Consider the following 27,633-nt stretch of genomic DNA (forward strand, 5'->3'; position numbering starts at 1 on the left):
CTATAACATATGTAGTATACAACAATGTTTTTAATACACATTATCAAAAAATAATGTTTGTTGGTCTCTTTCTGATCCATGTTTGGTTGTAAGAATTAGTTACTGTGGTTGTGCTGAAGTCAGTCACAAATATCATCAGTGTTTTTTCTACAGACCACAGAAAATACAATAAAGAAGTCCTCTGATTATTAATACTCTAGTTGCTACTAGTTATATGTTCACATTCACATTATTGGAACAATATCTGCATGTTTAAACATGACAAAAGTGTACATTACAAAAGATATATTATACAATAGGGTAAAAAATGTAATACAAATTCATATAATGTAACACAGCCAGTGGTATAAGGGTGTAAGTGTATATGTTTTAGCAGCTAACAGAGGTCATAAATCACCCATCTTCATCTTTCAGCCTTCACACTTTCACTGGAAAAGAAAACACAACACAAACACAAATATTAAACCATGTCCAATCTATTTTTTTAATAGATCAGTTTAAAACTTCTTCAAAAACATGACATAATGATACATCAGACACAGGATGAGTCTAATCAAACAACTTGGCTGAATAATGATGATGATAAATTACTCACAGCACTGTACAGGAACCTCCAGTGGCACGTAGTTCTGCTGGCAGAGGTGGACGAAAGCAGATGCTAGTCTGCAGGGAGCTCTGGAGGAGCTCAGCTCACACACTGACAGAAACTGACCAGGATCCACCTGATGGCACAGACACAGGACTATAAACATGAGGCGGCATCCTGTGTGGCACTGAAAATGAGTCCGATTTTCACGCTGGCAGTGTTGGGAAAGCTGCAGTTGTACAAAACTAATTGAATTTATTTACTACTTGAATCACTGTAAACATGAATGTAGCTGTACCACACACAACAGTCCACAATCATTCATTTCTACTAGATTTAGTGTGGCTGAAAATTGATGTATTTATTTTGCTCACATATGATTTTCCTCCCAACATATGAAGTTAGCATTAGGTGAAAGTTTGATGTTGCTCATGCTCGTCAGCTGTGTTTTTTCTACTCACCACCCTGAAACAGGAACTCAGAGGAGAATCAGGAGAAGAGAACAGATGATCACAGCTCACAGGGGTTGTGGTAGTTTTGGAAAAGTGCTGTGTTGTAGCTGGTGGTCTAACACACTCTGGTTTCATCTGAAAACACAGATAAAGTGGTTAAAAATGAAGCAGGGAACATAAATGTGCAGACAATTACAGACACAAGAATGTAGGGTTTGCTTCTCACTTGTCCTACCTGCCAGCTACAGAAAAAAGCGTTGAGGTTTTCAGCTTGAGATCCATCAGGCAGAGGAAAATCGTTGCCTGCTTCGTTGTCATTGGTCCCCAGCAGACCAGTGGACGTGCCTGTGCAGGAAAAACATGCATGTGTGTCACAGTATGACGCTGTGTGCTTCTGTAATGTGTGAAATTTGTCTTAACAAATAAGTAAACCAACAGTTTTCCTACCATGTAACCATCCATCAATAGTGAAGCTGCACACCTCAAGTGGCAGGTCACATGATACTGACACTCCATTGTTATTGGACACTAGCACAGCGCTTGACCCTCTTTTGACAGACACTCCACTGTCACTGTGAAATGTGCGGGTTACAGTGCTGTTGCAGTTTGTCTTCACCTGTCGGACAAGTGTTTTCTTAAAATGTTAAGAGACCTTTAACCTTTAAACTACATACATTGTCTGCCACAATAGATTTTAATACACAAGGAAAATCAAAGACATTTAATAAAATACTATCACTAGAAGCCCCAACACAGCACACATTGTTATCTACACTACAACATACCTGTCCATTGTGCTGAATGTTGATAGTGCTGTGATTCATTTCTATCAGGAGGAAGTTCTGTGGATCAGAAGTGAGCAGCAGTGTGAACGAAGGCTCAGTATTGAGGTCTTGGGCGAGGAGCAGTGGACAAGAGCCTGGCAGCTCATACAGGTGACCATCAAATGTCACTACAAACTGATCTGCCACCAACAGTGCTTGGTCTTTTGGTAAGAGACAAAGATAAAAGACAGAGAGACAGACTTTAAGTCAGAAAAACTACATGTCAGAGTGTAATGTTACTACCTTTGCAATGTAATTATACTCTTGATTATACTCTTCCTTTCTGGAAGTCAATAAATGCACATAAATAAATGCAAATAATTAATATCCAACATGAAAGAAAACATTTTCCAGTAATGAGTACTAAATTACATTGCTGCATTACAGAGAAATAACAATGCAATAAACTGTGACCAGTCACATTATTGAAGCAGCTCTATATTATATCATAGAAGAAGTGTGGGTTTGTTTTACGTATAAACGGGCTATCCATGATCTTCCTCTTCAGCCGGTAAAGTTCAGCTGTGGGTCTGATGGCAGTAAGGGTCTGCAGGGGCCTCAGCAGCCACTCCTCTAGAAGGATCTCCACCAGCCCGGCCTCGGACACCCTTGACCAGGGGAGCGATGGCAGCGGCACTGACACGGTCACTGAACACTCACTGGAAAAACCAAGATTACTAACTGTGTGTAATATTTTACTGGAATCAGCTCCTTTATCTCTTTTGTTCTGGTTCAACATTTAGTTATGTAACAGTAAATGCACAACAATGATGCTTCACAGTATCTGAGGTTTTCATTACACTTTTAGTACCTCGGGGAGAATTTGTAGACAGAGGCCAGTCGTTTCCTGACTCCAGACAGAGCCATGGCCAACCTGGTCTCCATCCACTGGTAAGTATGCTGTCCTGTCTAATGCACACAAAGCACCATCATTTAAAGCACATGAATCTGATCTTTTACATGCTGGTTTTCTTGAAGTATAATCCTGGATTTGATCTTTTTTGGAATATGACAAGAACCTTAAATACTAACATTCCTTTATACATGATTGTAATATTAGTGTAGGTTTGTGTGTGATCCCTCCACACCCAGAACATTTAGCATCGCTATATGTACTAGGCTGCCTTTACAGCTGTACATTTACAGCTTAACTATGATCAAAAAGGCTCAAGTGTGCAGGTTCCTCACCACATCCAGGGCGACGTTGAGTGTGGCAATGCCAGTTTGAGCAAGTGGCCTCAGCTGAGGGTTCCCTAGGAGAGCAGGTAAGACCTCCACCAGCCCGTCAGTCCACAGAGAAACAGCCTCCCTCCACAGCGCCTCCAGCCTCTGGCCCTTCACATCCTGATACACACCTGCCAGAGTGGCCAGGGGCCCTGAAGATGCATATAACAATGCCATAGATCTGTTCTTTTACACTTCAGCTACACTAAAGTTACAGGAAACACATTAGTGAGTGTAGGTTGAAGTATGCTGGCAACACAAAAATCCTGTGATTATGAAAAAAGGAAAATAATGACAGCGACAGAAGATTTTTTTCAGGCCTAAATACTAAAGTAAAGGAACAAGGATTAGTTTATGGAATAAATTAGATTATTGCCTGTGAAAAAGACGGGGAACATCTTTTAATTACAGCAATAATCTTTACTTTGCATAACCATCATTTACAGTTGCCAGGCACTTGGGCTGTTGACCACATATGACATTGTCTCTTCATCTCTATACTATCAGCAGCACCCAGTACGTGTTCCCCTCACTGCTGTGCACTCACTCTTCAGTTCCTGTTGTCCCAGCAGAGAGGCATGCTGCAGCACACTCAGAAAGCGAGGCAAGCTTTCGGTCACGGTGCGACGAAGGGGGCTCTGCAGCCACAGAGCCAACAGGCCTCTGTCTCTCTGCAATAGCTGAGCCTCAACACACTGGGCAATGTGAAGAGGCAGTGCTATCAGCTCCTGGAGTAACTCACCATCCGTGGACTGAAGAGAAAGTGGATAATTGAAACAGTCGTCGTGTTAAAGCAACAGTTGGAGCCCTTTACTATTGGCTTGATGTTACATCCAGCATTTAGCCTTAAGGTTTTATATATATATGTAAAACTTTTTTTTTTTTTACATGTGGGGTCCTACTTTGTGTTTACCTGTCGTCTGAATTCGTTGAGGAGAAGCTGTAATGTCTTGATTCTCTCCAGCAGCTTCTTCTGTATCTGAGAACTTAAATAGCGAAGCCGTGTCTGTGAAAAGAACAACAAACAGCATTCAGAAGTGTCGTTCTGGGTCAAAGCTAAATTGTAGCAACTTCTTTATACCTCCACCGCTGTCAGACTCTCCAAACAGCCACTTGCTCTCAGCATCAGTTTCTGTTTGGTTGTTCCCACAGACACACTGCCCAGGGTTTCATACTTGCTGCTGCTGCTGTCTCTTTTCTGCACATCCAGCACAAAGCTGTGATTTGTTCCCACACACGCTGCCAAAGTGAGGTCCTCATTAAGGTCTGAACCTGCACATAAAGAGTGCGAATGCTTCATAATAATAGTTACTGACATTTTTGAAAATATTGCAGAGGCTTTACTGAATTTACCGTTCATGTATCCAGCTGTGGTCTGAAGACACGGCCCCTCTACTGTCCCGCTCAGCCAGATCTTCTCTCTGTGGTCCAGTCTGGCCTGCACGTGGAGACGAGAGCCCCGGGGCCAAGACAAGGCAGTGCCCCCCACCTCCACACTCCAGTTGCCAATCCTAGACTGTCAATTGTGAAATGAGAAATGATTTTTAACACGTATTGACATGGTTTTTCAGGTGGTTATGAGGAGAATATTTCTTTACAGTGGCCAGGCTTCATGTCGCCAAGAGGTTGCCAGGTAACCAGCAAAATTTCCAGGACGTAGCCAAGAAGTAGGCCAGCACATCACCTCTTATAAAACTACAACTTGTTTTTATAGGTCCTGTCACTTCATTTTTAACAAGCTGTTTCGCCTGTTTTCTGGCTTTATAGCAAAGCTAAGCTAATATGTTTAATCACATCCCATTTAATGCCATTTGATAATAAAGTTCTAGCAGCAAAAGAATAAAAATACTTTACCTAATAAAAAAGTGGTGTACATGTGCCCTGTTAAATACATTTTCAGTTTCAGACACAGCAGTGTTTTTCTAGTTGTTTACCTCAGAGAAGAGAGACATGTTAGTGCCCTGAGCAGTGGAGGAATTAGTGAGGACCACGGTGAGGCTGCACGGGTCGGGCCGTCCTGTCACTGATAATCGAGACTGTGTGTAAAACAGCTCCTGTCCTGAGTTCACTCTGTGTGATCCTGACCATGACAGAGTCTGAAAGACATACATATATGCTGTAAACGGCACGCTACATACAATTAAAATATGTCTGAAAGCTACCTGATACAATAGTATTTAATATATTATATACTGGAAATTCTGAGACAATTCTGTGCACAAATCAAAAATAACTTACAAAACCTATAGTAGCAACACAGCAGCTACGATGCATATATATCAAAATGTCTTTATATGTGGTAATAATCCAAACTAGGAACTATTGCATAAGAGAGAAAACAGTCAGAAATAAATAGCGGATGGATGTGTGGACTCACAGGCTGTGGGGGGCAGAAGCCCAGCTGCACTGTGTGCTGCAAATGATCCCTGAGGTTGGTCTGGACTTTGGCCAGCAGCATGTGCGAAGGACAGGGTGCAGGAGAAACTTTGTCCAACCCAATGTTAACCTGAAGGTTATGTACTCCTCTTGGACACTTCTATATTCAGCACAGAAGCCCAAAGTGAGAAAAACAACATTCCACTTTTACATGAATAGAGAATAATTTAAACATTTTATCTATTAACTATGAAGTAAAGTACCTCATACGTCAAGCCTTGCTTGACACTCCTGTTGTTCCACTTTAGCTCTGCATTTTGTGAATAGGATTTGCCCTCCTGACCTACTGACACACAACCTTTAACGAAAGACACACTCATCTACACACACACACACACACACACACGCACGCACACACACACACAGGTGTAGGGGTTAATAAATAAAGCCATAATGTGCACTGACAGATACATGTATATGCAGAGGATCCACCAACCTGAGGTGTGGAGAATACAGCACATGCCTGCCCCCTGCTGGAGTTGTTCTCCTGCTGTTTGTTGAGAGTGAGGGAGACGTTGACAGGGACTACACTGTCCCATGACAAATTGGTCTGTGTGCATAGTAAAAACATATAAATAAATAAGCTTACAATAAAACATTACACAGAAATCCTTTCTCAAATGTTTAAATTTGATGAAAATATTATTTTAATGAATAATGATGTGATTTTCCCCCTTGTTCACAAGTAAATAATATTATGCATAATTGGTTCCAATTACAGTGGAGAGATGTGAAAAATGTCCACAAAAAATAAACAACATTTATGCATGAAAAAGTTATTTTACAAGTAATGACCCACAAATCTAACAAAATTAGAGCTACTGAAGAGTTTTGTTTCAAATATTTTGATGGTTCTTTCGTTTTAACAAATGTGCCGAATGTGCAGATGAACAGGTAAACATGTGAGGATCCTTATATACCTGGTGGCTGCTGTTTTGACCCCTCTTTGAGCTGAGGGACAATGTATGAAAGGACAGTTGGCTGAGAGTGGAGGAGAACGGCTGTTTCAACTCGAGCTTGGTCTCATTCAAACCCTCTGAACGCCTCCATGAGCTGAGAGCTCTGACCTAGAGGTGAACAAACCGCAGCTCAAGAGATGCTAACAAGTGAAAACCTTCATGTCACTTCAACTGACATTTTGTACAGTATCACCTGTTCCAGTCGTCCGTGTCTCGTCCAGCCTAATAACACACTGTCCAGTCGGCCATGTAAGGAACGCTCCAGTGTCATCTCCAAACTGGTCCAGCGAGGAATACTGCTGATCTGAACTGAGGTCAAGGACGCAAATAAGACATCAATTAACAAACTTCAGCCATAAATATGCTTTTATTCCTGTGATATTGGAGAACATATTTATTATTTACAAGATATGATTAGTTACATCTGCTTCTCTTGGTCAAAATACTATTTGGTTTAAAATACAACCTGCCTCACTTTATAGCTTTCTGTTATATACAAATGAGACTTTTTATGAGAAAACTTTCGTTATCTTCAGTGAAAGACCTATTTTATAGGAGTTATTCTTACTCTTTTTCCAGAAAGAAAAAGTTTAATATCAGCAGACAGAGGTTAATTCAGTTTAAACCACTATTTGTAACCACTTGTGTCTCCAGTCTGAGATACGTATAAATCAGATGATGGTATATTACTGTATTTATCATGGAACTGTCCAATAATTCACCTGTAAAATAAATAATAATATAATAAATCATCTTTCTGGCATCTACCACAGGACTTTCTCCTGACAGAGACTTGGATCTCTCACCTCACACCTCAAACAGTTCTGTCAATGAGCACTGTAGGAGTTGAACTACATATTCTGAAAGCCACACAGACTCAAGAGCTCTGTTCTGCAGAATCAACAAAACTAAAGAATTTAGTTAACTTTAAAGAATCTGTCGGTTAAAACGGTTTAAAATGTAAGTGAGTGACAGATGTGTAGCTCTGCAATAGTTTACCCTTCAGGGTGTGGTTCCCTATCTCCAGTGCTGCAGGAGCAGAGTAGAGACCAGACAAACTGAACTCCTGATTGCCCCACACAGCTCCATGCTGAACCTGGTAGCTCCAGTTCCTGGCTTCATACACAGTCCTCACTGCTACAGTCCTGGGGATCGGCTTCAACTAGAGAACAAAACCAATACCGGATCATTTTTTAAGTTTAACAAACATCTACCATATTAAAATATATCGGCATAATACATAATATTCTCATGTCGTGGTGCAAATACAGTTCTCTCAAAAAAACTCTTACACCAGGGAAGGCTGCTGGACTTGAGTTGCTGGGAAAAAAACTACCAGAAACTTTCCTGTGTAAATGCATTTTTGCCTGTACATATATAAGATGCTGAATAAAGTACAATGCTAGTGGTCAAAAGCTGTTTAACCTGTGGGTATGAGTGTTTGAGCTCGACAGCCTGTCTGTATCCACTCTCGATGGCTGCCACTTCCCCCAGAGCCCACAGCTTCCTCCTGCCTGACAATACTTCCACCAAACTTGCCACACTAGACTGAGACTGGTTCAGCTAGAGAGAGAGAGGACAGATGCCAACACATGTTGCATAAAACGCATGAACAGCATAAAGATTAATTGATACACATGTTTTACAGAGCAAGTTGCTATTTTTATATTCAAGGTAAGAACCCACCTGAGACCGAATATTCAGCTGAGAGGGTAAGTAGACCAACATGCTGGGGATATTCTGGACCACCTTCACCATCAGGTCCTTACTGCACAAAAGAACTTGCATCACTTGTGCATGCACTTTAATTGTCAATACATATGGTTTGGTATTTAGTATTAGTTTTACAGAGATGTTATGAATTTCATATGTGATTCAGTGATGTCCATCTGTGTATTCATAGTACCTATGAGGCAGGTGGTGTCCTTGGATGATGAGAGCAAGTGAGGAGCTGAGTTCAGGGTTTACAGCCATGGAGCACCTCAGCTGTGAGTCAGTAAGTCTTCCCCAGGCCTCAACCTGCATTTACAATCATAGGGCTTCTCAGCACAGGAAAACACCGCACATACTGCAGGGTCAAGTATATTCCAGTAATGAAGGGTGTGTGGCATGGAAGTTGATGGAGATGTGGAAAATTGAGTGTGTGCTGTCCTTACTTGAAGGGTGGGAGTAGCTTGTCCCTGTACGGTTCGCCTCACTGTGACTCTGGCATCCTTGGATCCTCCATGTGCCCCCCAGCCTCCTATGTCCCCCATCATTCTGACCCTCCAGTCTTGATGGTGAACATCTACTGAGGTACTCCACAGAGGTCCTGCAGAGACGATCATAGCACTGTTGTTAAAGATTTGTTAAAAACCTGCCTTAAAAAGTAACACATGTGCATCTGATATTTTTGCAAAGACAATGATTCATCTCAAACTAAAACTCAAAAATGACTGTATTACCTGTAGTGAAACGTAGGCATCCTATACTTTAGTGAACAATATTAGACAGGCTGTAGGACACAAGTATGAAATCAAGCTGTTAATACAGTCTGACCTTTAAACTGAGCAGTCAGTGAAGAGTCCAGACTGTGCAGTGCCTTTGTCCGATTGGAAGATGGTAGTGAGTACGAGAGCTGCGCAGCCAGACGTCCGTCGGCCAAACTGACATTCAAGCCAGAGGTGAGCAGCTTGTGTCCGTCCACAGTGAGCTGAGCCCTGGACTGAAGCTGAGAAAGCACCCCATGGATGGAACAAAGACCCTGGGAGAAAAAGAAACCACAAGAGATGACTTTATCGTTGTCACGTAAATACCACGTAATATGTTTTGAAACAGAGACAAAAGCAAATACACTGACTGCTAATGTTCAGTGAACCAGTGGGATGTAAAAAACTAAAAGTTGTATTTGTTACCTCCACGTTGTGTGGTAGTCCTCTGTTATGAAGCCATGACCAGCTGTGCCACATGCTTCCTCGTATCTCTTTGTTCATGGGAAGACATTTAATCTTTAGTCTCAGTCCAGCCTGTTGAGCTCCAAACTGGGACTGTAAGCTTAATCCCTTCCCCTCAGCAGAACCAAGGTCTACCTGCACACATAGTCAGTGTCACATCAACCTAATCTGTAAATGAGCTGTTAACAGTTATTCAACACTCATTCATTCCTGATAAGTGCTACAATCTATTTAAGTTTCTAACCTGGATGCTGTTGTTTGCAGGGAATCCCAGTGTTTTCAGATAGTTTGATGTATGTCTGAAAATGCTCTTCACTCTCATTGAGTCTGATGCCTTCGCCACTGTCATCTCTTGAATTATCTGGAAAACATTGAGAAAGTCAGCTGCAAAGGAGTAAAATTCAAAGCGCACACATTTTTGAGAGTCTGCTTAAGTTTGGTTTCCACAAAACTGCACAACACAAATAGAAAGAGCTTCTGTCATATTGTAAATGCATTATTATAATCCTGGCCTCAAAAAATCTCTTGAAAAACAGTTTAAGTGTGCTAATATGGCTCTCACCATTTGATTTCCCGCACTGGTGTTGAACATGTAAAAGTATGAGGTATTACTGTGACTCCCAGAATTCCCTGTTATTGCCATATTTGTAGGGAGACCTAGCTTCTTCAAGAGGTTCACAGAGTGGTTTAGTTTCAGTGATGCTTCGTTTTTATCCTGCATCAAAAACAATAAAGAATAAAAAAACAGAAAAATAAAGGTTCAATCTTCGTGTAACATATGAAACAATGAAATGTTAAATGATCTATATTTAAATACAGATAATGATAATTGAACAGCAACTGTTCAAAAAGTAACAATAATGCTGTTTCCATACCTTAGTTTTCTTAAGAACTGCTACACCTTGTAACCCTGTATTATCTATTGCCATAGAGGCCTCAGATTTGGTAAAAGTTGGCGAGAAAACCAATGACCCAGACGCCTGCACCCTGTCAGGACTACCCCACTCCTACACAGTAAGAAAGTTATTTTGTGAATTATTGTAGATTTGACCATCTGATGGAATAACGTGTTAACAGTGATTTGTTTACTCTACCTGAATCATAGTGCAGTTGTTGTGATACACCAGCGACCCCTCCAGGCCTGGCTGGGATATCACAGCCCCACTGGCTCTGACAGCACAGTCATCTATCTGAACGATGGCTTCAGTGTCGTATCGCTGTTTTCCGGTCCTGCCCGTTATTCTCACTCTGCTGTGTTCAGGGAAACCTCTGAGAGCAGGAAGGCTGTGACTGAACTCACTTTCCACAATCATCTCTGGCCAGGGCCTTGTATTAAGCTTCAACAAACCCTTTTTTCCTTCCAGATCAGTATCCACCATGGCAGTCCAGGATCCCTCAGAGTCCTGCCACACTGACCCATTCAACTGCGTCTGGTAAGGTTCAGAAGACAAGTTGACAGAACGTTCATTTCAAAAAACACATATGAACGTATAAATAATTAATCATGGGTGCATGTAATATCTATTATTTTGCATTCTTGTTTCAAATTAACTTTCAACTACAACAGCTTCAGTAATCATCCACAAAGCCCTACCTGTATCAATGGACACCTGGATTCCAGACCCCAGAGCCACTTCGTCTTCCTGGACTTTGTGACTCTATTGGCTCTAATGTGACAAGTGCCAGCTTTGATGAACAGACTCTCAGTCTGTACAGAACCCCCAGGAGCAGTGGCCTCTATGCTGATGACCGGGGGCAGACCTCGTCTTTCCAGCACAGGGAAGGAATGAGCGAAAGTCCCAGAAAAATGCTGGGGCCTGCAGGTCTTGCTCAGCTCCAGGGAGACGTCTTGGTTTTCTGCCCTTAGTGAAGAAGTCAGTGTGAGGTGGCAGGGTGCGACTGATAGAAAACCCTGAAGAGTCAAGAACACTGGGAGGACTGCTCCCTACGGTGCAAACGAACATAGAAAACATTCATTAGTACAAGACTACTGTAATAAATAGTTACTTATTTACTCTGCAAAAGATCTAGCAGCTGTAACATCTATGGTCTTGTGGCTAGTGATGCAGCACATGAGCCATTTCTTCGACAAGCAGTTTTACACAGAACTGTTGTTATCTTACCTGTAAAGCAGGACAGTAGTTGGTCACATTGACAGTATAAGAAGACTGGTCCCCTTCTGTTTCTTTGGTCTTCCCCAATTTACCTCTGAAATAACAGCGTCCCAGCTCCAAGCCAACCCACACACCAGGCTGATGTGCAGTTGAGATATTCAGGATAACTGCTCCATGGGAGGGAAACCCCAGTGTCTGTATTTCCTCTACAGAATGCTGAACCGATGCTTTCAGACTAAGACTTGGGTGATGAGTAATGTTCAGAATAACACTGCCTTTCTGTTTCCCCTCAACCTGAAGGATGGTACTAAAATTTGTGTTGTGGCCAGAACGGGTGACAGAGATGTTGACTGAGGTCTGTGGGGGCAGGAAGGTCTACAGAGAAAAAAATGAAAAAGAAACTACATTATTCTTTACTTCCTGATGAATTCCTATGATCATATAGGTAGACATTTCAACATGGACTTGATACATTTTTTCTTTTTTACATTCAGTATTATTGTTATGGAAAGATAAGAGTCATCTCTAATGTGAAGATGTTTCTTTTTCTTTCCTTCTGTTGGGAAACAAGTTTCCTGACATGTTTTCTTGTTTCCTCTCTAACCTTCAGTAAGACACATCGCTGCTGTACAAACACATTCCAGCTGGTCCACCAGTCCTCTCCTCGACTGGGTTGATTTGTAAGGAGAAGCAAGGAGCACACATCACTTTCCACCTCAAACTGGGCTTGGTTCGCTGTTGTCAACATGCTAACAATGAGCACCCCTGGTAAACCAGTAGAGGCCAGGTTTTGCTGAACTATGACCCTGAGTGAGGTGGAAGGCACCCAGGCAGCCGTCACGTCCATCTGAGCGGAGTGGGTGTTGTAAAAGAATCGAGCATTTCCAGAGAATGAGTTGTTGTGAAGCTGACCGAACCCCTGGAAGTCCACTTTCTTTGGGATGATGGAGGTAAGAGAGGACCAGTGGTGCTGGAGGATCCAGCTGACTTCAGCCTTTTGGTCCTTCAGCAGTACAGACAAGAGGCACTGGAGGGAGTCTTGCTGGTTTTCTAAACCCAGAGAGCCTTTCAGTCCATGTTCCCCTGCTTGCCCATGTATGGTTAAGAAAGTTTGATGTGGCACACTTCCCTGAATGTTCTTAGCCTGCACCCACACCAGCTTCCCCATCCCTTTACACCGGACAGAAACCAACAGACTAGAGCTGGACGAGTCCCACATTGCGCTGACATCTGCCCAGATACGACACCAGCTTTCCAGCCTCACCCGACCTGTGAGCTCAGCCTTGTGCACAACACTGTGGGTCCCATACTCAAGGAGCCCGTGCCAGCCGTACAGCCCAGGCCTCTCCAACCTCAGTCCCACATTTAAGTCTGTCCTCCAATGGCCTACCACCAACTCGATCCCCAGGGCCTTCCTCTGAGGCCCTGGCCGAATCAGGAGCCTCAGACCACATTTGATGGGTATTCCCAAATACGTCAGCAGCAGCCCAGAGGAATGAGTGAGGTTAGCGCTGAGCTCCCTCTGACCGTTAGGACTGTAACAGCCTTTAGCTTGAGCACTGAGGCTAACGCAAGCGAGCGATAACCCATAGCAGAGCCTGCTGTGTGGTCTATAGGAGCGAGAGACTCGTACCTCCACAGGATGACCCGCCACATTTCCATAGCAGTGGGCTGAGAGTCGATCTGCAGTGGCGTCCCCTGTGCAGTTCATCTGTAAAAACAAAAACCCCTATTGGCAAAGTTTGTTTTTCAAAGGAGAAACTGAAGGAGGAGATGGAAGAATGTCTGAGGAATTACTGAACTTTAAACCACCCACATAAAACGTGGTGGTACACCAACATGCTAATCTGAGCCCTTATTAAAAACAACCTATCCTCAGTGCTTTATCATTAGTGCTCCGTTGAATACAACTGATCACAGTGTTCTGTTGGACCTTTTTGAAAGAACAAGTTATAAATTAGAATATTATGATGTAGATGATACAATAATCTTCCCAAGGCATCAGTGTAAAGTACGTAAATTTTACCTGGGAAGAGGTGGGTATGAGTCCTTGGAGAAGCTTCAGCTGTTGCCACAGAGACACTACCAATATAGACGTGCTGTTTTTGGATCCAATATTAAATAGGATGTCCACCATTCTCTCATCTTCCATAACAAGGACCAAACCTGTGCTCAGCCCTGCTGCTTCTAACTGACAGTGGAAAGAATTCATAGAAATATGTGACAAATAAACGTGTGTCATTTAAGGCTGAGAACATATTGATGACATGATGAATAAAATGGTAAATGGTCACCATAACCCTGCACCTGGTAGTGTGCTTTGGTTTGAATGGAGCTCGATAGGCCTCTATTAAGCAGGGCTCTGACATGGTGCTGCAGACTGCAGAAATACTCCCATCGTTCCATAAGATGGTCTGTCTTGCCTCCGACAAACTCTGCTTTGAGATGTTCAGGTCCAGCCTGCAGATCTGCCAAGACTGACAGTCTACCACCATCCTGGCCCCACCTCACCTGGACGCTACTATTGGAAGGTATACCTGTGTATGAAGACAAGAGACTGAGAAAGTCTGTTTTCTAAACATTCAAAAAAATTACCTATGGCATGTAATTACTACCTGTGACCTTCAGCAGGTTGAAAGAGTGAGAAAGTTGGGTGTAGGCCTCTCCCCATCCTTGATTCCAATGTTGGCGGCTCACATTCACACACAAATGTTCCTCCCCCGACCAAACACACAGCCAGTCACGGGCCCCACTGGAGTTTTTTTCCACAATGCCTTCATTGTCTTCCTTTTCTAAAGATTCTCCAGGATCCTCCTGATGCCTCAGCTCCACACTGTACAAGGTGTCCATTACTCTAACTCTTAACTGTCCTGCGGCATCATAAACAGCATTATATGATAATTGTAGCACATCGGCTTAGCTTGGACAATTCCATGCCCCTGTCATATTACACAAAGTAATCAATACCTGTCAGTCTGGTTGTTAAATGACAGAAACCACGACTTAATTTAACAGCTCTTATTATAAACAACGTTTCCATATGAACTTCTACCTTCAGTGAGAGTGTCAGACTGTCCCAGTGCCCCGTCCAACCCCAGGGCTGCAGGAAGAATAGCGAGGCTGGCCATGGAATGCCTCAGGTCCCCCGACCCAGCCAGCTGGAGACCCTTGGTGTTTTTTAATGAACCTTTCACTTGAGCTAGCAGAGCCTCATGTCCCTGTGTATACAGGCCACGCAGAGAGACACTAGGAACAGAAAACACATACAAATGAGATCAAACTACAGTCAACACTGTTTATTACATTAAAAACATACATCTGTCAGCAAATGTGTTAAAATACAGTGGGTGTACACACCTGTCTGAGGACGTGTTGACAGCCATGTTTAGACACAGGTCAGTGGCCACAGGCAGCAAGCTTTGGGATAAATTCATCCTCAGAGCCACGGCTCTGCCTTCCCTCTGGTGGAAGTGGGACACCTGGGCATCCAACCTCACCCTGTCTTTCCCATCGGCCCTAACATGTACTGAGCTGCTGCCTTTACCAGACACTGACTGTGTGTCTGCAGTGGCCTTAACCTTAACAGAGCAATAATAAGACAGCTGCTAAGCATGGTTAAATTGAACATTTGTAACATCTTGCATGACCTGAATTTGTGGTAAGACTTTAGCAGCCCACCTCTAGTGTTTTGGGAACCTTTGATTTGAAGGGATGACTGAGAAATGAATACAGTCCCATACTGCCTGATGTTCCGTTCAGCTGTACAGACAGCTAACAAGAAAGAAACAAAAACAACAGATTAATCAGAAACACTGCTGACTAAACAAGCAATAATAAGAAGGACGAGTTTGCTTTACTCACTTGGCACTCCTGTCGCTCTATTCTCAGCTTCCCTCTAGCCTGATAATGAAAGGCAGTGTTGTTTTTGCGATTCCAACGTACATCTCCCTCCATTATAGCAGAGGAGGGGAGCTGCAGCTGTGACAGAAGAACCAGGTCACAAGTTTCTTTGTACTGTAAACTATACTTCACACTGCTGGAAGTGGACTTACATCACTTTCTTCCTCAGTCACTATATACTGTATCCTTCAATATAATATATACAGTGTGTGTATATATACTGTATATATCATGATTAATGATATATTAAAACAACAAAGACATATTTCTACAGGCATTGGAAACATTTTTTCCATTCCGCCTTATTTACCTGGAGTTGGTGAGTGAAGTTTGCATGAACCTTTATTGCTTGGTGGCTTGACTTCAAAGGGTTCAACTGAACTTGTCCAAAGAAAGTCAGTCTGTCTTTGCTGCCAACCCTTAACCGTCCTTGTATATCTTTCTGGGTCTGAAGAGACATGTACCATATAACAACGGTGAGTACATGAATTATTCAAACATTACTCTGAATATCTGCTTACAAACTCGATATTAAAAGGTGCTATTCAGTGGCAAATAAACTACCCTGAGATATTTGATCATGTTTCACCTTAAGTCCAAAAAGATCCTTCAGTTCTAACGAAGAGAGATGAAACAATGTCAAGAATCTCATGTAAGTTTAGTTGTCACTAAACAGCACCTTTTGGATCATGGACCATCATCTGGACGAATGAGGAGCTCCACAAGCATCCACTTTTACATCTAGTGTACATTAGACAAGTTAAGAATTGTACACATTCCACACCATCTGTCTGACTTCATATAAACACACATTTTGTTAACTGTGATGGCAGACTGCCTGTATTATGTATATTTATTATTATTGTATTTTGTAGTAAATTAGTATGTGTAGTGCATTTTAACATTCTCTCTTTTGTGTGTTAGGGCTGTCTGTTCACCTGGTTGCTGGACACAGTCACACAGATTTCTGAGTCTGATGGAACAGTGTCAGAGTTGAATGGATGGATCAGTGCAGAACAGACCTGAATGTGAGGAGCACCAAAGAAAATAAAATCAATCCACAACTTGATTAAACTTATACTGAGTTAATACATCAACCAGTGCATTAACCAACTTACAAAAGGACTCGGGGGGTGGTAGCCAAGGGTGAGGGTGTGGATGATCTCTCTGTTGCCATGGAAACCACCTTTTGACTCCAGTATGTAGAGGCCTCTTAGGAGGTCGACAGTGAAAGTTTCCCTGAGGAGGAGGGTCTGAGGGAAGGCCTGGAAGGGCTGTCTGCGCGAGATGGTTTTGTTTCACAATTCATCAGTGCTGTCACTTTTTGATAACAGCAGATTTTTTATAAGTGAATCTGACTGGGGCACAGACCTGATATGGAGCATTGCAGTTTTCTGATACATCTTCTTGTCCTTCCTCAGCTCCTCTACTGTGCCCTCAAAATCGAGCTCTGTGGGTGGACTCTTGGGCTTTGAGAGGGTCACCTTCAGCGTCACTTGCCTCTTTTTCAGATTCTTAAACAAGTCAGAAAACAGCAACTGATTGGAAAACGGCATGAGAAACAAAAAAAAAAAAAAAAAAAAAAAAACATATCTGTGAAATAAACTGTTAATTTAACACACCCACCTTATCTACAGTGTTCAGGGCAGCAGCGAGGCTGATGTTGTGCTTGCCACAGGTGGAGGCCATTTGCACAGTTTGGCTGAATTTTGAGGCCTCCAGTGAGATGTCTCCTCTCAAGGGAGAAGTCCACAGAGAGCTCAAGGAGCAGGAGGCCTTCATACTTCGCTTCCCCACCATGTACCACCCTCCTGTCTAGAGGGATGGAGGAAGAGCTGGTCAAATGGCAGTCATGCCCTTATCGCTAAAATTATGACAACATGTGACCTGATGTAAGTATGATGTTAACAATTATTTAATGTTAAAATGGAATTAAAGCATCAGGTACTTCAGTGAGCAGAGGTGGTTTTATTAATGCCTTGAGTGCATGTACATAATTTTCTACCTCAAAGTCTCTTAGTGATTTTAAATACCATCAATTAACATTTCCATTATATGAACAAACTGGAATTTCTCTGAGTCAGATGCTAAAAATGAATCTCCATCTGGATCTTCTCTCTTTACTTGGAGGTAGGTGACAGCTGGTGTGTAGAGCTCTAGACTGGCCTCCTTCTCTCTGCCCCTGTCCTTGTAGAAACCCTCCAGGATGAGGTTACGGATGGTCAGCCACTTGCTGGCTGTCAGCTCTGATGCAAGCTGCAGTGTGTGTTCCTGTAGCTGGCTCAGCTTGTGGGCAGTATAGATGTACAGCCACGGTGTGTCCATGTTAAATGTGCCTGAACGATAATGGCAGAGAGAGATGATGCTGATCAGTGCTGCACTGCACATGTTCCAACTACAATGTTCATATTCTTTAGGGTAAGAAAACATATGGACATTAAAAACTTACTAATCTAAGATAAAACTAATATTTTACATCTTAGCAAAAGCTGGATTTTTACCTTCCCACTTCTTCAGCAGGGGATCTGTGAGGGTGTTTTTCCAGTGGAAACCAGCCACTAGTGGCATCAGATTGTTGTAGTTGATTTTGAGATGAGTGCTGCTCTCAGACCCAAGTTGTCTCAGGTGAGAGTGTAGAAGCTGGGTCCTGTAATTTAGATTCTTCTCTGGCACCTGGACATTGAACTGTGATAATGTGAAAGGGAGAAGGTTTTCATTTTCTTTTGTATGAAGGAATTCTTACAAACTGACTGTGTCACAGTAAACGACGTGTCTGTGCATGTACAGTATGTGGTGGTTTAGAAGCTTCTTCAGTCCAGTAGAATAACAGGTAACAAAGGTGAAAGATCATAAGAGATGTTGCTCTGTTTACCTCCAGCGTGTAGCTGGTGTGATTTTGTGTGGATTGGTTTTTGAAGGACTGGCTCAGCTGGAGTGTGCACTTGTTGTTTATCTCATCCCAGTGTTTGCCATAGCTCATGTCCAGGGATGACATAATGTGGCTGGGGCTTTCCTCGTGCCTGAGGTGGATCTGGGAAGGACATCGTTCAGGCAAACCACAGAATTTCCTTTTCAAGAGCAACACTTAATAGTGACAATTATATAAAAATCTATACAAATAGTTTTGTGCAGTTACCTTGTGGTTGATAGGAGCCGTGTTGGAGCAGTAGAATTCATGATCAGCTCTCATGATGTAAGTAAGGTTTGGGTTCCTCTCACTTCTCATTCGCTGAGACATGTAGCACTCCTGGCGTAGGTGCCAAGCATCTCCTGTAGGAAGGTCAAATAGGGTAGAAGATGGCTGATTAGCTGATTATTTGTAGAAAAGTCTTACTTCAGCAGTGTATTTACATGTGGCTGTAAAAGGAATAACTGTTGCAGCCTAAAGTGTTCATCACATGTTTTTCAGTCACCCACCTCCCAGGCCATATTTGAGCCTGAGCGCGGAGCTCCACAGTGAGCCCTTCTGCTCCATCAGTCCCAGCATCCTACTGCCAAGCACACCAGGTAACAGGAGCTCGGCCTCCACAGAGTACTGCCTGCTGCTGCTGTCACGCCTTCGCTCCAGGGCCACTGATGTGGGTAAGAAAGAATAATACAATTAAAAATTCAAGCTTTCAAAAGAGATTAAAAATTCATATTATTTGGACACTGGGGTTTGATACCTGACAGTGACAGAGTTTCTCTGAACACATTCTTGACAGTGGCAGAGAAGCTGGTTTTCCTGCCTAGGCCACGAGTAACATTAGCAGAGAGGATCATGGGATGTTTGTCAGCTGCCATTTTGGCCTCAAGGTGGTAGCGTGTCCTCTGCTCGGACAGTAGGGTCTGAGTGTCAACCAAACCCTAAAGTATAGATGATATAATTAACTGGGAAATGATTTTAAGTTAAATTAAATTCACTCAAAAGTAAAGTACAGTGCGTACCATAATATAGTAATAAACACCATCAATCGTCAGCTCCAACTTTCCCGACTTTACTTTCCTCTCTTGTTCAAGTTGCCCTGAGAAAAAACACATTGTCAACATTAAAACCAAACAAAGGTTGGTGTTTCTGTTCTGACGTTCATGTGGGACTGACCCTGTACGTGGATGGTTTTCAGAGGATGCGTGATCCTCAGCAGCAGTCTCTGATGGTTGAAGGCCAGGTCCAGAGACATGTCCCTGGCTATGGAAGACTGAGGAGTGGCCAGAAGGAGGTGGATGGAGGCCTCTCTGGGGAGCCAGGTGCCTCTCTGAAACACACGGTGTGACAGCTTTCAGTATTAGCCACAGGTCAGACACATCAAGCTTTTTTAGGCTTTCAGAAAGCTTTTATAACATTTCATGGAGCTCTCACACAATAAATACACAGATGTCTTTTAGAGCAAATGGAGAATCATTCCAAAGAAAATTAGTAGATCTTCATATTTCCTTGAACCTGTGGCAGTAGTGAGTAGGCAGCTTCTAGCAGGTAATAATGGAGGCCTCTGTCCAGCTTCAGCAGCCTGAGGGAGAGGTGGACGGGTCCAGGAGGGGGAAGTGAAATACCTGTAGAGGGTAATGGGTAAGAAGAATTGGAGCACAGCTGCCAGCCAACCATCTTAGACCCTGTAAGGAAGCAGAAATCAGTGTTATGTTATTATTGTAATAATAATAACGATGGTGGAGCTGGAAATACAAGCAGCTAAAAGTAGTAATAATATCTAATATATAAACAGACAAGTCAAATAATGTAACAGCATCATTTAATCTTTATATGGTGCAGACACAGACATATTGTGGATATACAGTAGAGATACTATTAAAAATTATTATATAAAGCAGATGTCATTGACAGTGTTTTAGGACTTACAAGTCTTAGGTGTGCATGTGGTCTTCTCAATTCGGTTCTTTGGTCCCTTTATCTCCTCTCTGTGGTCTCCACTGAGCTGAAACACCTGGGACCTGGTGAATACCAAAATTACTCTTGTTTTAGGAAACCAGTATTAAAAAAATCTTGTCGGTGGTAGTGGTCCATACTGTACATTATAATAAATACTACATACATTTATTTTTATCAAATTTGTATGGTGTATTACCATGTTGGTGTTTGTATAGTAATGCATTTGAAGGTTGCATGAACTCTAGAAAAGATGCTTAAACATGCAAACTTTATTTTTAAACTCTCTTAATCCTTGTACAGAATTTCGCCTAAATTAAAACAGTGATTCAAACTAATTTATAAACATATGCATCTTCACCATAGAGGATTGACATGTATAGGCAAAGGAAGAAATCCCTAACTCTTCGGCCTTGACTCCCAAGGATTAAAATGTCCAGACACACCTGAGAGAGATAATGTCCATGATGTCCTCAGGTGTGTTGAGTGTGACCCTGACATCCCGCCCCTCCTGCAGCTGAACACTGCCATCCAAACTGGTGGAGCTCCTCAGTTCAGAGATCCAATCCACTGCAGCCTGACCCAGGGCACCATCAACCCCCATTCTGGTGGACAGCCCCATATAGGCACTGAAAACAAAGAGACCAGTTACACATGCTGTAATCAAATGTCCAGTTCATAGCCGTGGCTAAAGTGGATAATAAACGCATACGTTGGTTTGATGTGTCCAGTCAGGGAGAAGTGAGATGCATCCCTATAGTTGACGTTGCCCTTCAGACGCAGTGAAACTAGGGAGGTCATGTTGATGCCCAGTTTGATGGGCAAACCAGACAGAGACGGTAAAATCAGCTCCTCTGTCATCAGCACGGCTCTGTGGTTCAACTGAACCTCATGACCCTGAAGGAAGGAAGGGAGGTCAGCGTAAACAGACCGAGAACCATGACTCAGACAGAGTCTATCTACAGGACAACCACAGACATACCTTGAGCAGTTTGACAGCCAGTCCTGCCATACTCAGCGACAGCTGGTTGATTTGATTGTAGAGATCTTCGCATGTAAACACACTGAGCTCATTGCCAAACACCTTCACACCAACCCAACATCTGGGACTGTTCTCGTTGGTTCTCCGCCTCTGAAACAACTGGACAAACCAAAACCAAGACACGGTACACACAATGTCAACATACAGTGTCAACACTTAGGTCTTTCCACCTCACAGCCTCCAGCACATTACAAGTATACTAAAGGGTAGGGCACTAAAACATTTAAGATAAATAAAAACAATGTTAAAACTTCTGAAACTTTATTCTCCATATTTGGAGAACCGTTTCACATTTCTTGATGTCCAGAAATGATTGAGAATATAATTAGTTAGCTGCACCAATAATATCCAGTAGGGGTTTACTTGTACATGTCTTTGAGGTATGTTAGTTTGGCACATTTAGTACATTTCTGGTTCAAACTAATTACTGGTCTAATGTAACAGTCACAAACAAATATAAACAATCACGCTGTCCTCACCATGGCCTTGGCCTGGTGCAGATAACTGTTGGTGGTGGATGAACACATTTCTTTTCCCTTTCTATTGCCATCATCAGTCTTTCTTCTTGTCCTCCTCGCTTCCTTTTCATGCACATGTTTTTGACTTTGAGTGGTGGACCCTTCATCAGACTTGGTCTGAGTCTGGTATCCAAAAATGTTCTTCAGAAGTGGCTCAGCATTTTCAATGTGAAGGTCCACCTAAGTTGGGAAACCAAATGCATGCATTCAACATAACTGTGCATTCTTTTCTTCAATAATACTCTCAGGGTTCAAATCAAATAGACATCGAACTGACTTCCAGGAGGTTGTGGGCTCTACCATGAAAATACATTGTGAGGTTGGCGGCAACAGATCTCGGTAGAAATGATTTGGAAGAGAAAATTAACGATGATTCCATGTTTATGATTCCCATTCCTGAAACAAACAGAGCACATCATTTCTCATTCATTAGTAATATTACAAACGATTCTAGCTGTCTCTATTTGGTGTGTGTGTGTGTGTGTGTGTGTGTGTGTGTGTGTGTGTGTGTGTGTGTGTGTGTGTGTGTGTGTGTGTGCGTACAGTGAATAATTTCGAATTCAGAGCATGAACTTGTTATCACCTGTGGCAACTGTGTGGTCTGAATAGAAGGAGTGCTTTAAAAATTCAGTTGCAAAGTCTCTGCTGATAATGTCGTCAGGCAGTGACTCAATCAGGGCCTGCTTCATGGGATCCTCACTTCTGAGGACATGAGTCAGGTGATTCCACACATATGAGCCCACTAGAAAAACAGGACAGCAAAAGCTTATAATACCAAACAGCAGCAGAAGAAAAAACAAATAAACCAAGCTAAAAGTCAATCTGTATTAATGAGCACCATCAATGACTTAAGAAGCTTCATCAACCAACTCAAATCAAATTACTTCATATTATATATTAAAACAGACTCAAAATTACATGTCTTTATTTTATATTATATATACAGATTGGAGAAGCTACCGTGGACATCCACTCTAAAAATTGTAAAAGTTTAAATCAGACCTTGGCTGGAGGTCTCATTCCTCAGCGTTTTTTTCACCACTGTGAATATGTTCTGGTCGGGGCAGCGCATGAGCTGCTGGTATGCAGCGATTCTGACCTCAGGATCCTCCTGGGAGGAGCGGTACAGCTGCAACAGCACAGACCTCTGAGGGAAGGAAACCGCTGTCAGTCACTGATGTCAGGCTGCCACTCACCCTTTTCATCTCCACCTTGTCTCGTCATGAATTAATTACCACATAATTTACACGTGCGTCTGGGATTGTGTCTGTGATAACAAATAATCTTCATGACATTTAAGAATGAGTCATTTAGCTTTACTTACTTCACATTAGCTGATCATATTACGGCAAATAATTCATTCAGTACTGATTAAGTGTAAGCTTACATCAGCTGTGCAGGGAAAGCGTCTGAAGGCCTGGATAGCAGCGAGTCTCAGCTCCAGCAGGTTTGAATGGCCGACGGCACAGCGGTTTAGGAGAGGAATGAATATCTGAGCAGGCAGACCAGCATTTCCCACTGATTTCAGTCCATGAAACACCTGACATAAGAAACAAAAATTGGACAATATATCTGATATGCATGTATGCATGGTGTAGATAAAATTAAATCATCACAGACACCTGATTCTGTGACCACACTTTACCTCTGACACCCGAGTAGGTTCTTCGCAGCCTTCCTTCAAGGTTTCCTCTAACGTCTGTATGAAGGTCTGTACATGAGAAAGTTCACCACAGGAGGCTTTGGATCTTTGGCACAGTTGATACACAAGAGATGATCCAGCCAACAGGGCCTTGGACCGGAGCTCTGGGACCTCCAGTAAGACCTAACAAAAAGATCTGCATTACAGTCTGCTCAGCACACAATGATTGATTCATGTGTCAAGATTTCTTCAAGAGAGCTCTGCATTTATTTGACTCATTTATAAGTGTAAATAGAGGATGCAGTTTTAATAAGAGATTAATGTTATGAATCGCGCCACTGTGCCCAGATATTCCTACATTGATGGAGTCGATGATCTGTGGGGATGGATGTGGGATGAGGGCTATGGTGGTGAGAAAAGACTGAGCTTGCTCCTCTTCCAGCTCTTTGTTCTTCATCAGGTCCATCAGCAGTACAATGCAGTTTTCAGACCCACATACTGGTAACGCATCCAACAACGGCTGCCTGTTCAAACAGTTAATCGTCAGCATCACCATTTTTAACCTGTGTACTATAATTTGATGTAAGACAGTAAAAACAATTCTCCACGTTTATTAAAGTACAAATTCATTGTAATAACTGTAAAAAACCCAAACTGGAAAAGTGGCAAGAGGCTGTGTTTTTTTTGTATCAGCCCCTGTGTAACATGTCTTCAGATTACTGAGAAAAGTAAAAGCTCCTTCTACTTGGGAAAGAGATTTGTGTTTTTCATTTGCTTTTGATTTACTTTTTCAATATGTAGCTTAGCACAAATGCTAAAAACAGATAATGGCCATTATTGTCCCGTGAATAAAATGCACCTATTAAAACTAAGGCTCACTAATTACCATGTTATGTCTCATTTTAAATCCAAACAAATAAAATAGCTGTAGAGTTATTGTCTGGGCATAGTAACTTTTGCTTTGTTCTTGTTAAAATATTCTACTTGTTCTTTATCATTGATTCTATTCCAGTCTAATTGTGCCAGAACGTCGCACAATGAAGCAGTTCGTGTAAACCTGTTACACTTCTACACATTAACTATACTGCAAAGTGTGGAAATGTGCAACAGTCAGGTCAGAGACAGACAGATGAAGAGTGAAAGGACAAGTGAAGAGACACTCCACTTTAAGACAGACTGACCAGTCATTGCGACACTTGAAAGACGCTTCTTGCCAGAGTGTCTTGAGTTGAGAAAGAGTCAGATCTCTCAGCTGGAACACTAGTCGAAGGAACTCTTGTGATGTCTAGAGGCAAATAAATACAAATGCATGTGGATCTTTGTGGGTATAAAATGTTTGCAACCTATACTCCAGCCTTCCCTGTCAAGCCCTGAACCACATAAGGTACAAACACATCACAAAGAGTTGTCTATCAAGCTGCTTAAACGTTATTCATGTTCCCTGTCGAAGGAACGGCAACACCTACACGATAAGGTAAGTAAACTTGGACACACAATGATGATCCTTACAATCAGATCAAATTAAATGTTCACTGAAACCCAGTATTTGCGACTTACCTGCTGAGGATCGGATGTGGTGCTGCATAACATCCTGACAGTTTGACTGACTTGCAGAGGAGTTGCTGCCCTGTATTTTCCCTGCCTTGTAGCCCCTTCCTCTTCAAACTGCAGGCCTGCCAGCACACCGAGATTCAAGGAATCTGCAGGAGCAATGAAGAGAACAGCAGTCAGGGTCCACGTGCCTCATACAGTATAGCTTCACATAGAAATGCAGCATAATATGTAAAAATGCTTGTGACCTGCTCCTGTGGGAGTTCCTGGCTGGGCTCTGAGCAGGAGCAGCGTAGACACTGTTTGGGTTTTCAAAAGCCCTGGAGTGCTGGACCATGTTGCCACTGAAACAGCTTCAGTACAGTTGACCTCTTCCATTACAGTGGATCCATGGCGCTGGACACAGTGTAGCTCTGCCTGCACTGACTAGATATTATATATATATTTATCAAAATGTGTGTCCATTTCAAAAAATACTGTAAAAAAAGAAAAAGGTCAAGTAGTCATATGTAACATAACCACCATGTGTATGGTCTAATCTGCAGAAAGTAAACTCCCCTCAGGTTCCTAAAATCTCTGAATTCCCAGCAGAAGTAAATACATTTTATGTATTTTACATTACATACATTTACATTAATCTCTTTCATACATTTTACAAAAAAGAAAGAAGGTGAACTCACTGTATCCTCAGTTTGAGCTATTGAATGAGGCCAGAAGTTTGCAAGTCTGGACTCATGGCACTTTTTTAGATCCCTGGTCTTCAGCAGCACAGGTCCTCGCCTCTCATACCTGCTGGTGCATGTCCCGTACACATCCGTCTGAGAAAGAGGCATTAAAGAAAAGTCAGCTAATCACACTAGGAATTCTATACAATACCCTATATTATGGCATGATGCTAATGACAGTTATTGTCAGTAGTAAGAGTAGAGGGGGTATTTGTTAGACTACAAGAAGTGGTTGTTGCACTTGTTTAGTGTTTAATCTCCATGGCCTCATCAACCCTCACCTCCTTTTCTGATTCCTGTTTGGAGGCTGTGCGGGAGGTCTGGAGCATGCTCAGTAAAGCCCTTTTAATGTTGAGGGCCCACACCTGCTCCCCCTCCTGGATACAGAGGGTCGTGACCTTTCCCCCTCGGATGGAGAACTTGAGGCGCGTTCTCTCCAGTGCCTCCCTGGGAAACAAAAACACCAGATGAGCCCCCTTGAGATCGGAGAACACAGACAAGTAGAGTGTCTGAACAGAGTATCACTTTCATTGGAAAAATAGTTGTAGCATTCCAAATACACTTTAAACACTGCAGACAGAGACCACGTGTACAAATACAAAATAACCAAATAATCACGTATTAATTCACTATGTTGGTAAAACACATCAAATTCATGAAATCTACTGTATATGAGCCTACCTCAAGCTTTTTAAGCGCTGCACAGAGTGTTCCTTCTGAGGAGAAAGACGCTTTATCTGTGGATTCCTAATCTGTTGGATAAGCACATGCAGCACATAAAACCCCACAGACTTTATGCAGTATTTAACAAACAATCTTAATAAACTCACCTGCATCATTAAATGACACTTGGAGACCACATCAATATCAACCACACAGTCCAAAGCCAGTCCATTCCTGCCTGCATTGGAGCCATGAAGGGTGGTGGTAATTGTTGTGCTGTACCTGTAAGTATACCTCACCCCTCTCTGAAAGGACAAGTCAGGAGTAGGAAGCCCTATGAAGCGGAAACAATACAAAAAACTAAACTATCGGAATACAGTCTTTTCAAATAATGCATAAAATCATCATGGGTGTATTTATCATTCACATTAACCAGAGCAACATACAAAATTCTCACCAGCACAACTTGAATCACAGAGATTTGGCTCCACCTGAAAGCAATCACCTAAAGCACAGAAAGTCAGGTACACACACGTCTTAGACATACTACCAAAAAATAGAAATGTTCTTAAAGAAAGCTTGTCAAACTTCTGAGTGAGTTTAACTTGTCACATAAGTTACTTATGTTTCAATCGAAAAAAAGAGAAAATACACAAACGAAAGGTACAACTTAAGATATAAAACTCACCATGTGGCAGAAGAAAAATCAATGTTATATGTAGATAATAAAGCCATAATAACGACACAGCCATAGCAACCCCAAGTCAATGCAGGTCTGGCTGCCAGCCTCAGAGACTCCACATGTAAGTGAGATGAAAACCAAGCACTGTTCAGAGCCACTGAATGACCACACTTGTATGTGGGCTTCCACAGTGACCCGTACTGCTCACAGTAACCAATCAGGAAATACCTTTCAAGCTGGAGTTGCAAACATCCCTTGACACAGCACTGTGCCTTACAAAAAGAATGAAAAAATAAGGTTTTCTTATACCCCCACTGACTTGGAGAGACATGAGTCGTGAGCCACATGTGGAGAGAAAATTCTGTTTAATGCAGGGAAATAAAACAGTTTGAAAGCCGGCAGTCTGGCAGCATGACAACCCATCTGAGACAAGGTCCATTATAAGAAAGGGTGAACAAAACAATAAGCACACCTTACAATATAGTGCAGAAGAAGAACACTGTGATACAAAGTCTGTTACT

At 42.3% G+C, this 27,633-nt stretch overlaps 1 protein-coding gene across 1 annotated transcript; it reads right to left on the reverse strand.

Annotated features, from left to right (window-relative positions):
* Position 1: 1 nt before the first annotated feature.
* Positions 2-27,332, reverse strand: LOC113171969. The gene is made up of 74 exons (XM_026374725.1): positions 27,119-27,332; positions 26,888-26,935; positions 26,598-26,764; positions 26,449-26,519; positions 26,049-26,214; positions 25,723-25,860; positions 25,291-25,468; positions 25,049-25,191; positions 24,673-24,776; positions 23,850-24,015; positions 23,495-23,674; positions 23,237-23,389; positions 22,852-22,996; positions 22,433-22,591; positions 22,127-22,245; positions 21,811-22,029; positions 21,272-21,430; positions 21,002-21,186; positions 20,736-20,918; positions 20,263-20,354; positions 19,849-20,018; positions 19,510-19,663; positions 19,356-19,432; positions 19,094-19,274; positions 18,846-19,001; positions 18,565-18,698; positions 18,301-18,459; positions 17,930-18,113; positions 17,553-17,764; positions 17,055-17,243; positions 16,800-16,942; positions 16,547-16,706; positions 16,367-16,450; positions 15,739-15,876; positions 15,390-15,506; positions 15,207-15,299; positions 14,886-15,106; positions 14,581-14,774; positions 14,144-14,398; positions 13,836-14,065; positions 13,555-13,719; positions 13,162-13,239; positions 11,538-11,903; positions 11,009-11,359; positions 10,509-10,844; positions 10,290-10,421; positions 9,977-10,129; positions 9,659-9,775; positions 9,376-9,549; positions 9,020-9,224; positions 8,638-8,792; positions 8,388-8,500; positions 8,168-8,249; positions 7,907-8,044; positions 7,481-7,643; positions 6,675-6,790; positions 6,443-6,589; positions 5,959-6,072; positions 5,726-5,842; positions 5,464-5,622; positions 5,021-5,182; positions 4,440-4,602; positions 4,168-4,358; positions 4,000-4,092; positions 3,634-3,838; positions 3,051-3,238; positions 2,674-2,771; positions 2,337-2,521; positions 1,824-2,023; positions 1,486-1,654; positions 1,274-1,383; positions 1,048-1,173; positions 596-722; positions 2-428 (listed from the first exon to the last, which is right to left on the reverse strand). Exons 1-74 carry the CDS (start codon positions 27,180-27,182, stop codon positions 418-420), a joined length of 11,499 nt encoding a protein of 3,832 aa, XP_026230510.1. The 5' UTR covers positions 27,183-27,332; the 3' UTR covers positions 2-417.
* Between the last annotated feature and the right edge of the window lie 301 nt (positions 27,333-27,633).

Source organism: Anabas testudineus, chromosome 17, assembly GCF_900324465.2.
Source record: "Anabas testudineus chromosome 17, fAnaTes1.2, whole genome shotgun sequence".
Taxonomy (NCBI): Eukaryota; Metazoa; Chordata; class Actinopteri; order Anabantiformes; family Anabantidae; genus Anabas; species Anabas testudineus.